Genomic DNA, 12,818 nt, shown 5'->3' on the forward strand with positions numbered 1-12,818 from the left:
TTTACGATATGGCACTGCGTTTCTTTAACTGACAATTGTGCAGTCATGCTGTACCCAACTAAAATTTTGTAATTTTTTTCCATAAAAAGCTTTTTTTTCTATTTTTTTTTTACTTTCTGCTATAAAACATATCCAATAAAATCCAATTTCTTCATAAAATGTAGGCCAATATGTATTCTGCTACCTATTTTTGGTAAAAAAAAAGAATTCCAATAAGCATAGATTGATTGATTGATCTGAACGTTATAACGTCTACAAACTATGGTATATATTTAAGGAATTTGTATTTTTTTTATATACTAGTAATGGCAGTGATCAGAGACTTATAGTGATAGTGGGACTGCGATATTGCAAGGACCAAACAGACACTAACTGACACTATGCTGGAACCAGTGACACTAATACAGTGATCAGTGCTAAAAATATGCACTGTCACTGTACTAATAAAACTGGCTGGGAAGGGGATAAACATCTAGGGCAATCAAAGGGTTAACTGTGTGCCTAGCCAGTGTTTTTGTGTACTGTACGTGCTGCTTTTTCTAGGGGAAGAGATGGATTATAGTCCCTGCTTTTCAGGAACACAAAATCAGTCCCTTCCTCCGTCAGAACGGAACTCTGCCTTGTTTAGGGCCTCGTTCATAGTCTCTGCAAGATGACTGGCAGGTGCCTGTGGATATCGAGTGTCTGCCCCCCCCCCCCTCCCCTTTCCCTGCAGGCGGAAGTGCAAGATCATATATTATATATATATATATATATATATATATATATATATATATATATATATATATATATATATATATATATATATATATATATATATATATATATATATACACACACATACATACATACATACATACACACACACACACACGTGATCTGCCGCACAGTTGCCGCCTTGTAGCAGTAAAACTGCTAGAAGACGGTCAGCAAGTGGTGAAGAGGGCTTTGTGGGACCTGAAGAAGAAAAAAAAGAGAAGAGTTGGAACTTTTTGGCCAATGGATTGCTCTCCAGCACTTAATTGCTAACGCAGTCCATACTAAACTCATCACTAGATGTAATATATGTATTGTGATAGTTTGGGGGTTGTTAGCTCAATGGTAGTATTTTCCAGTGAGTTTAGTCCACTCCATAAATGCGGTTTATGGGCTTGCTGGCCCACATTTATTATTAAAACAGGAAAGTTCATACAGAAAATCTGTTTCCCACACAGGGGTTTCCACCATCTATAGGAACATAAATTACTTCAGCTTTGTGGCTCTCTCCGCTGCTCAGGCCTGTTGCCTTGGGCCTCCAGACAGACAAACACAGCACCGCAGTGCTCCTGTACACACTCTGTACCGCAGCTCCCTTCCAGCTCCTTGCTGCTCTATTACCGTCTGCTCCTGGACTGTGCAGACATACACGCTCTGGCTGCCCTATGCAGCCTGACTTCTAGGGAAAGATTTGAGTCCTCCTGATCTCTGCACAGAGATGTCATGGCTCTCAGGTGGAGAGAACTAATTGTCAGGTCCTAGATTATAAAGACTGAACATCTGAACACTCAGCCTGCAGGTTTCTGGCAAAAGTCAGACACAGGATTGAATTATTTTCTTCCCTCCCAAAGCACTTCGAAGTTGCAGAGCTCCAAACCCTGTTTCGGAAAGGACAAAACCTGGAGCACGACGAAAAATCACCTCTTTTTAGAACGGACATTCTGGAACCCTGTAATTTGCATATGTGCAAAACCTGTGCCACTTTCTTCTACATTTTCAGTGGCAGGGCCACGCACACTATGTAGAAATGTATATAAATAGGTGAAGCTGGAGATCATCATTTGTAACTACTAATGTCCTATATATAGGTGTAACAAGTTTGCTTTGATTAGGCGCTGGTGAAGCTAGAAACACAGTCTTTTCTCCAGCTCCCCTCTTCACTGTACCTGTATACTATGTATTTTATGCATTAAGATGATAAATGTGATTTCTAGGATGTGCAGCAGTCCAAGTCCTCCACCCATCTACACAGCTGCGAGCTGAGTCGGCACTCCAGGTTTCTGTCAGCATTTCTTCATGGTCTTATCTGCAGTGGTGATTTTGTTTTTTTCTTCTAAATTTCCCTTGTTGTCCATTCATTCTCCAGCACTTCCTGCACAGTGACACTGCTCATTCATATTTGAGAATAACAGTCCACAAGCCTATGGAGAAATTATCTCCTTGATAGAATCAAATATGTTTTTATACATAATGGGCAAAGTTTTGCTACCTAGGACTTGAGGCTGATGGTAGTAATAAGGGTAATGCACTGGTTGGCAAGATTTTGGATGGGGTGTATACATTATATTACCAAAAGTATCAGGATGCCTGCCTTTACACACATATGAACTTTAATGGCATCCCAGTCTTAGTCCGTAGGGTTCAATATTGAGTTGTCCCACCCTTTGCAGCTATAACCGCTTATACTCTTCTGGGAAAGTGGTCCACAAGGTTTAGGAGTGTGTCTGTAGGAATGTTTGACCATTCTCCCAGAAGAGCATTTGTGAGGTCAGGCACTGATATGGACGAGAAGGCCTGGCTCGCAGTCTCTGCTATAATTCACCCCAAAGGTGATCTATAGGGTTGAGGTCAGGACTCGCTCATCTATGCGTCTTTTTGTTTTGTGCATTGGTGCATAGTCATGTTGAAACAGGAAGGGGTCATTCCCAAACTGTTCCCACAAAGTTGGAAGCATAAAATTGTCCAAAATGTCTTGGTATGCTGACATGTTAAGAGTTTTCCTTCCCTGAAACTAAGGAGCCAAGCCCAACCACTGAAAAACAACCCACACCAAAATGTCCACCAAATGATTTGGACAAATGCAAAAAGCAAGGTCCATAAAGACATGGATAAGCAAGTTTGGAGTGAAGGAACTTGAATACCTTTGGGATGAATTAAAGTCCAAGATCAGAGCCTGGCCTCACAAATGTGCTTCTAGAAGAATGGTCAAACGTTCCCATAGACACACTTATAAACCTTGTGGACAGCCTTCCCAGAAGAGTTGAAGCTGTTATAGCTGCAAAGGGTGGGTCAACACAATATTGAACCCTACGGACTAAGACTGGGATGTCATTAAAGTTTATGTGCATGTAAGGCAGGAGTCCCAATACTTTTGGTAATATAGTGTATGGATCACTTAGGTTTTTCATTTACACATGGTATAAAAGAAAACTAACATTTGTTTCCTATGAGGTCCTGTTCTGGGATCTGGAGCCAAGTTTCTTTGTAGAGCTTTTAGTGGGATAAAGCCTCCATTCTTAGGTCCTTGTCTTACTTGGTAGCCAGATCTAGGTTTTAGTCTTAGCTGTAGTGATGGGCCAAACACCCCCCCCCCCCTCCGTTTGGTTCGCACCAGAGAATCTTGAACAGGGAAAAAGTTCTAGCGAACATGCAAACTCCCTTAAAGTCTATAGGACACGAACATGAAAAATCAAGTCCTCATATTAAAGGGTTATATGCAAGTTATTGCCATATAAAGTGTATGGGGACCCGGGTACTGCACTGGGGCCATGTATCAATGCAAAAAAAATGTTTTTAAAACAATCGTTTTTACAGGAGCAGTGATTTTAATAATGCTTAAAGTGAAACAAAAATTAAAAATTCCTTTAAAATATAGTGCCTGGGGTGTCCCCTTAATGTGCCTGTAAAGTGGCGCATCTGTACGATGTATGTAGCCTGTTGCAGCAATACTGACATGTCTAAAGGAAAAAATGTAATTTAAAGCTTGCTCGTGGCTGTAATGTACTGTTGACTCCCGGCAATACAGATAGACAAAATGAAAAAAAAAAAATGGCGTAGAGTTCACCCCCTCCCCCATCTGGTATGGATTTTAAGGGGAACCCCACACCAAAATAAAAAAAAAATAAAAAGCGGCATAGGGCCCCCCCCCAAAATCCATTCCGGACCCTTTTCTGTGCATGCATTCTAGCAGGCCAGGATGGGGGGGGGGGGGGGTAGTCAAGCCAGCACCCCCCCTCCTGAACCATACCAGGCCGCTTGCCCTCAACATGGGGGGGTGCCTCCCAGAGCTCCTTGTCCCTTGTGAATGGGTATCAGGTACATCGTACACCTACCCATTCACCAAAAAAGTGTACAAAAAAATGAAACAGACAGTTTTTGACAAGTCTTTTTTTTTTTTTTTTTTTTTTTTGAATAAAGGAGTCCCTCGCCGATTTAAATCCATCGTCAATCACGCCGCTTGCCACACCCAAAAAACAGAATAATTCAAAGACGCTTCTGCCTCTTCAGAGGCTACCCACTGAACGACCCTCTTGAGTTTTGACAGCTCTTTTATAGGCCAGGGGCGAGGCCACCCGGTTACGTCACCTGTCTAACGTCATGTGACGTCATGTAATAGCAGAAGGGGGCGGCGTTGCTGGTTGATGTTACCGGCTGGCCCAACCCCTTGCCTATAAAACAGCTGTCAAAGCTTAAGAGCGTCATTCGGCGGGAGGCCTCAGAAGAGGCGGAAGCGTCTTTGAATCTATTTTTCAGGTGCGGCGAGCGTCGTGATTGACGATGGATTTACATCGAAGGGCACTTTAAATTATCAAATATAGAACTTTTCAAAAAATGGACTTGTGTTTATTTTTTTGTACACAATTTTGGTGAATTGGTAGGGGTACGATGTACCCGATACCCATTCACATGGGGGGGGGCAGGATCTGGGGGCCCCCCACAACCAAAGCCCAGGGTTGTCGGGAAGAGGCCCTTGTCCCCATCAACATGGGGATAAGGTGATTTGGGGGGGGCACCGCAAAGCACCCTCCCCATGTTGAGGGTAAGCGGCCTGGTATGGTTCAGGAGGGGGGGGGCACTCGCTCGTCTCCCCCCCTCCTGGTCTGCCAGGCTGCGTGCTCGGATAAGGGTCTGGTATAGATTTTAGGGGGAACCTTATGCAGTTTTTTTTTTTTTTTTTTTAATTCTGTCATAGGGTTTCCCTTAACCACTTAAATAGAGGTCACTTTCACCCCCTTCCTGCCTAGACCAATTTTTAGCTTTCAGTGCTCATTGGCATCTATGGGACATATTGGTCAGCTTGACATGGCACTGCTCATGAACTACAAGTGACATGGACACAAAACTTAGGAAGCACTGAGAGGGGACCCAGGACTAAAACATATCTATACATTTTAAAAGTGGGGTATGCCTGTACACTACAATGACTGCACTAAACTGACTCAACACACTATCCACTACCTACTCTCTATCACACACTATACATGGCTGCTGTGTCAGCAGCAGCCTTATATAGTGTGGGGCGTGGAGCGTCCCTGAGCCATGATTGGCTAAAGGCACCCTGCATGTGCTATGATTTGCCAAACATACAGGTCAGGTGCGTGCTTTGGCCAATCACAAGCACTTCATGCACTGCAATCGTGCAGTGCATGAGACGTTCATCGGCGGGCGAACTGGCCGCCGGGCGCCCTGGGTGTTCGTGTGTTTGAACACCTGATGTTCGAGTCGAACTTACGTTCGACTCGAATATCCAGCCTATTCCCTACTTAGCTGTACACGGGCCATTATATGGTATTTTTAGGCTGATAGGTTCTCAGGCTTCTCTCTGTAGTGGAAGCCCCCAACCTCACATGTAAATGAGCCTCATTCATTTACCCAGTTATTTATGTTAGGACTCATTTGCCCAGTTATTCTGGCCATGTGAAGGGAATTCAGTGATTGTTCGAACACAGCCACATGTTTTAATTTGATAGGTGTGCAGTCGTGGGTGAGTGACTATGAATGCACATTGTTTGTGTTTGGGACACCTGCACCCATATACCTGTCAAATTAGGACCTATGGCTGTGTTGGTACAGCTTCTGCATCCCCATGGGGTAACCTAGACTGCCTGCACACAGCTCCAGTCATATAAACAAACAGCTTATTTACACTGTACAAGCCATTGTGCCCAGGTGAATGAGCCACAAAGTCATTTACTTTTATATATTAACTCAATATAGTTTGATCTTTTAGATTTATCAGGATTTTTTTGTGTTTGTGTCCAGTAATAATTATAGGACCCCATCAGGTATGCTAGATGGGGCCCAATGATTTCTAATAGCAGCCCTGGTTCTCTGGCTCATACAGTGTAAATGAGCAGCTTGTTTGCGTGGCTGGGGCCTATTTTGCTTAATCCAGGTTATCCAGGACTGGCTTCGGGGACACCAGATAGGATGTGACTGGGATTCCTACCTTAAGAAGACCTGGGAAGTTTTAGATTTCATCAGTAAGGCCAGGTTAGAAGCCAACCCGAAAAAAAAAAAAAATTGCAACCTTAAAAGAAGCCTGCTATTTGAGCTACACCGTTAGGCAGGGGTCCTCTAATGGACAAAACAAACAATTAAAAGATGGCAGAAGCCATTTTAGAACCATTAGGAATTGTAGGCCCCTGTCTCATGCATAGTTTAACATGCCAATGTCAGTTGAGTTGGTCACCCTACACAGGAGGATAAATAATATTTTTTTATATATATATATATATATATATATATATATATATATATATATATATATATATATATATATATATATATATATATATATATATATATATATATATATATATATATATATATACACACACACACACACAGTGCTTTGCGAAAGTATTCGGCCCCCTTGAACTTTGACCTTTTGCCACATTTCAGGCTTCAAACAAAGATATAAAACTATTTTTTTGTGAAGAATCTCAACAAGTGGGACACAATCATGAAGTGGAACCAAATGTATTGGATATTTCAAACTTTAACAAATAAAAAACTGAAAAATTGGGAGTGCAAAATTATTCAGCCCCCTTAAGTTAATACTTTGTAGCGCCATCTTTTGCTGCGATTACAGCTGTAAATCGCTTGGGGTATGTCTCTATCAGTTTTGCACATCGAGAGGCTGAAATTTTTGCCCATTCCTCCTTGCAAAACAGCTCGAGCTCAGCGAGGTTGGATGGAGAGTGTTTGTGAACAGCAGTTTTCAGTTCTTTCCACAGAATCTCGATTGGATTCAGGTCTGGATTTTGACTTGGCCATTCTAACACCTGGATATGTTTATTTGTGAACCATTCCATTGTAGATTTTGCTTTATGTTTTGGATCATTGTCTTGTTGGAAGACAAATCTCCCTCTCAAGCCCCGTACACACGTACCGATCGTCGGCATACAAATGTTCCTCTTTTCTCCCCGGGATGTCGGTGTCTGTTGAAAAGTGCGAAGACAGCACAAGGACAGCACAAGAATTTTGTCTGCAGACTTCAGCTGACTGCAGAAGTGATGTCATGTAATGGTTAACTTTCCCTGTGTTTTTAATTTTCTGAGCATGCCCAGTCTTGCAAATCTGCGGTCTGTCGGCCGAATTCTGTACTGACAGGCGAACAATCGTCTGTTCTGGTGTCCGCAGACAAAAATTTTCATGTTTGCAAGAAAGACTTTTGTCCGCGGATTGTGCGCAGACATCTGTCGGAGGCACCATACTAACACGCGTACAATCGGCAGATCTTTCGTCCGCCGACGTTTGTATGCCGACGATCGGTACGTGTGTACGGGCCTTCAGTCTCAGGTCTTTTGCAGACTCCATCAGGTTTTCTTCCAGAATGGTCCTGTATTTGGCTCCATCCATCTTCCCATCAATTTTAACCATCTTCCCTGTCCCTACTGAAGAAAAGCAGGCCCAAACCATGATGCTGCCACCACCATGTTTGACAGTGGGGATGCTGTGTTCAGGGTGATGAGCTGTGTTGCTTTTACGCCAAACGTATGAAAAAATATGTATGGAAAAATAAATGATCTGAAGCATCACAGCAACCACCTCCATCCCTAGAATTGTATACAACAGGGGGGGGGGGGGGGGGGGGGCGTAAGGATAATATGACTTTATATGAGGTAGGTTGCTATTGCAAATATCCAAATGAAAATAAAGTCAAAATAGTTTCAAAATATTAGTTTATTTCTTGCTGCACGATAAAAGAATAGATCATGCAGCAATAATCAATAAATAGAATCTCGCATATTCACAGTACAGATACAGACTATCTGTACTGTGAATATGCGAGATTCCATTTATTGATTATTGCTGCATGATCTATTCTTTTATCGTGCAGCAAGAAATAAACTAATATTTTGAAACTATTTTATCTTTATTTTCATTTGGATATTTGCAATAGCAACCTACCTCATATAAAGTCCCATTATCCTTACGCCCCCCCCCCCCCTGCTTTTATGCCAAAAATAACGTTTTGCATTGTTGCCAAAAAGTTTGATTTTCGTTTCATCTGACCAGAGCACCTTCTTCCACATGTTTGGTGTGTCTCCCAGGTGGCTTGTGGCAAACTTTAAATGACACTTTTTATGGATATCTTTAAGAAATGGCTTTCTTGCCACTCTTCCATAAAGGCCAGATTTGTGCAGTATACGACTGATTGTTGTCCTATGGACAGAGTCTCCCACCTCAGCTGTAGATCTCTGCAGTTCATCCAGAGTGATCATGGGCCTCTTGGCTGCATCTCTGATCAGTCTTCTCCTTGTATGAGCTGAAAGTTTAGAGGGACGGCCAGGTCTTCGTAGATTTGCAGTGGTCTGATACTCCTTCCATTTCAATATTATCGCTTGCACAGTGCTCCTTGGGATGTTTAAAGCTTGGGAAATCTTTTTATATCCAAATCCGGCTTTAAACTTCTCCACAACAGTATCTCAGACCTGCCTGGTGTGTTCCTTGTTCTTCATGATGCTCTCTGCACTTTAAACGGCCCTCTCAGACTATCACAGTGCAGGTGCATTTATACAGAGACTTGATTACACACAGGTGGATTCTATTTATCATCATTAGTCATTTAGGTCAACATTGGATCATTCAGAGATCCTCACTGAACTTCTGGAGAGAGTTTGCTGCACTGAAAGTAAAGGGGCTGAATAATTTTGCACGCCCAGTTTTTTATTTGTTAACAAAGTTTGAAATATCCAATAAATTTCATTCCACTTCATGATTGTGTCCCACCTGTTGTTGATTCTTCACAAAAAAATACAGTTTTATATCTTTATGTTTGAAGCCTGAAATGTGGCAAAATGTCGCAAAGTTCAAGGGGGCCGAATACTTTCGCAAGGCACTGTGTATGTATATATATATATATATATATATATATATATATATATATATATACACACACACACATCACACATATATACACACACACACACACACACACAGTGGGTACGGAAAGTATTCAGACCCCCTTAAATTTTTCACTCTTTGTTATATTGCAGCCATTTGCTAAAATCATTTAAGTTCATTCTTCGTCCTCATGAATGTACACATAGCACCCCATACGGACAGAAAAACACAGAATTGTTGACATTGTTGCAGATTTATTAAAAAAGAAAAACTGAAATATCACATGGTCCTAAGTATTCAGACCCTTTGCTCAGTATTTAGTAGAAGCCCCCTTTTGATCTAATACAGCCAGGAGTCTTTTTGGGAAAGATGTAACAAGTCTTTCACACCTGGATTTGGGGATCCTCTGCCATTCCTCCTTGCAGATCCTCTCCAGTTCTGTCAGGTTGGATGGTAAACGTTGGTGGACAGCCATTTTTAGGTCTCTCCAGAGATGCTCCATTGGGTTTAAGTCAGGGCTCTGGCTGGCCCATTCAAGAACAGTCACGGAGTTGTTGTGAAGCCACTCCTTCATTATTTTAGCTGTGTGCTTAGGGTCATTGTCTTGTTGGAAGGTAAACCTTCGGCCCAGTCTGAGGCCCAGAGCACTCTGGAGAAGGTTTTTGTCCAGGATATCCCTGTACTTGGCCGCATTCATCTTTCCCTCGATTGCAACCAGTCGTCCTGTCCCTGCAGCTGAAAAACACCCCCACAGCATGATGCTGCCACCACCATGCTTCACTGTTGGGACTGTATTGGACAGGTGATGAGCAGTGCCTGGTTTTCTCCACACATACCGCTTAGAATTAAGGCCAAAAAGTTCTATTTTGGTCTCATCAGACCAGAGAATCTTATTTCTCACCATCTTGGAGTCCTTCAGGTGTTTTTTAGCAAACTCCATGCGGGCTTTCATGTGTCTTACACTGAGGAGAGGCTTCCGTCGGGCCACTCTGCCATAAAGCCCCGACTGGTAGAGGGCTGCAGTGATGGTTGACTTTCTACAACTTTCTCCCATCTCCTGACTGCATCTCTGGAGCTCAGCCACAGTGATCTTTGGGATCTTCTTTACCTCTCTCACCAAGGCTCTTCTCCCCCGATAGCTCAGTTTGGTCGGACGGCCAGCTCTAGGAAGGGTTCTGGTCGTCCCAAACGTCTTCCATTTGAGGATTATGGAGGCCACTGTGCTCTTAGGAACCTTAAGTGCAGCAGAAATCTTTTTGTAACCTTGGCCAGATCTGTGTCTTGCCACAATTCTGTCTCTGAGCTCTTCGGGCAGTTCCTTTGACCTCATGATTCTCATTTGCTCTGACATGCATTGTGATCTGGAAGGTCTTATATAGACAGGTGTGTGGCTTTCCTAATCAAGTCCAATCAGTATAATCAAACACAGCTGGACTCAAATGAAGGTGTAGAACCATCTCAAGGATGATCAGAAGAAATGGAAAGCACCTGAGTTAAATATATGAGTGTCACAGCAAAGGGTCTGAATACTTAAGCAGGCCATAGACAATTCGAATTTCGTACGATTTATCGTTCGATAAACGAAAGCGGCTCTCGTGCACATCATCGAGTGTACCATCAATGTGAGCCGAAAATCGTACGACAAAACACTATTTTTTGTGCCTTTTAACCACATCTCTACCGGACACACTCCCTACTGTTCTGTGTTTTGTTAGGCGAAATCATACAACTCCCCCACTAATGATACGAAATTCGGCCGATTTTCGCAAAAAAAAACCCAACATGTTGGATATGTGAATTTTTGCTGTCGTACGAAAATCGAACGTTTTACATACCACACTAACGATACGAAAATCGTTCGATAACACTGCCATTTACGATTTTCGAACGAAATTCGAATCGTCTATGGCCTGCTTTAGGACCATGTGATATTTCAGTTTTTCTTTTTTAATAAATCTGCAACAATGTCAACAATTCTGTGTTTTTCTGTCAGTATGGGGTGCTATGTGTACATTCATGAGGAAGAAGAATGAACTTAAATGATTTTAGCAAATGGCTGCAATATAACAAAGAGTGAAAAATTTAAGGGGGTCTGAATACTTTCCGTACCCACTGTATAATATATATATATATATATATATATATATATATATAAAACACTTTTGTTGCCTAGGCCAAAATTGGGATTCATCATGAACTGCTATAGCCATATATCCAGTGGAGAAGATAACATTTTTCTACCGCTTGGAAAATAGATTTTTTTATTGAAATAAGCCCTATTATTCCAAAATTATATACAGGGCACACAATCAAGGCATGATTATAGGAAACTATAATCAAGCAACAGCTGGTATCACTAAGCAGAAACTATGTAGCATGGGAGAGGATATGCATAAGCTGCAAATTTTTTTTTTATCATACATCATAGTCTCGTTTATATTTTTTTTGATATTGCTATAACAAATAATACATACGACTTTGGGTATTTAGACCACTGATAAATCCCAAACAACAAAAAGTCGCTTAAAGAAGTACTTACTTAAAACAGCAGTATCGTCACTGGTGAGACCACAGTTGCTTAAGTTGAGTATCCTTAGTCTGCTTACATTATTAAAATGTGGAGTCATCAATTTTAAAGACCCACCAATTAAATCATTCCAAGAAAGATCAATTTCTTCAATGTCTAAGAGAAATGGCATCAGTGAACCTGGGGATGAACAGCAGACATATTAATAAACTTGTGGCTTAGATTACTTTGAATAAGCAAACAAACGTCTTCCAAGTAATCCATACAGGGAGTTAAATCATTACCAAAGTTTAGGATTGTGTTCATACAGATCTGGAATGATATAGAATATATATATATATATATATATATATATATATATATATAATCTATCTATCATCAGGGAAATAGAAAATCTTCCTTTTTCCCCAATATTTTTCATTAAAGTGGTGGTAAACTGTTAGATATACCAAGTGAAGTGACAGGCCTCAGGCGATACACAGATGAAAAAAATCCTCCTACAAAAAGGTGTACCTGTTTATGTGCAGCCATCCCTTCTCCACTGCCATCTAAAGCATGTTTTACACAACTTTTCTGAGCTTCCAGAGGCCGGAGGTGGAGATCTGACGTCACACATTACACAGTTTGAATAGGAGATCTGAGTGTAATCTGAGACGTGAGTGGAAGGACACACCCCCTCTACACAATCGCAAAGGAAAACATGCACAGATGAGGCTGTCAGTCACAGGCTGTGTGATTGATTTCCCTCCCCCCACCCATTCCCCTCAATCCCTTGGAGTTGGCACAACCTGTCAGAAATAATATGCTTTATTCATACATCTTGTCAAAAGTTTTCAACCACTTTAGGTATGCAGTGATAATCTAGCAAAGGACTTCAGATTTTTCTGGACAATTGACATCTAAAAGAAAAGCCAAGCAGTGTTGGTGGATCTTTATAGAAATTCTTTGATGTGCACATTATAGTAGCTCATTTTCTTCTGGACCTCATGAGATACAAAACAAACAAAATAAGGGGTTTAAATGACTTGGAGGGGAGTGAAGAACTGTAATACAATATCGGAGGGTGCCTAGCTTATTGTCTTATAACAATTATTAACTGCCCATTTTTAAATATGATTTCATTATAATTTACTAGGATACTGCAGAAACAATCCTTTATATGACTGTCCAGTCTGTACAGTCA

At 41.4% G+C, this 12,818-nt stretch overlaps 1 protein-coding gene across 1 annotated transcript in view; it reads right to left on the minus strand.

Moving 5' to 3' along the window:
* Nucleotides 1-12,818, minus strand: part of LRRC31 (leucine rich repeat containing 31) — a 64,323-nt gene that overhangs the window by 41,700 nt on the left and 9,805 nt on the right. The window contains exon 4 of the mRNA XM_082249196.1: nucleotides 11,648-11,815. Within this exon, the coding sequence (XP_082105322.1) occupies nucleotides 11,648-11,815 (168 nt within the window). The remainder of the gene's footprint in view (nucleotides 1-11,647; nucleotides 11,816-12,818) is intronic.

The sequence above is a fragment of the Pelophylax lessonae genome (assembly GCF_965119305.1).
Source record: "Pelophylax lessonae genome assembly, chromosome: 3".
Taxonomy (NCBI): domain Eukaryota; kingdom Metazoa; phylum Chordata; class Amphibia; order Anura; family Ranidae; genus Pelophylax; species Pelophylax lessonae.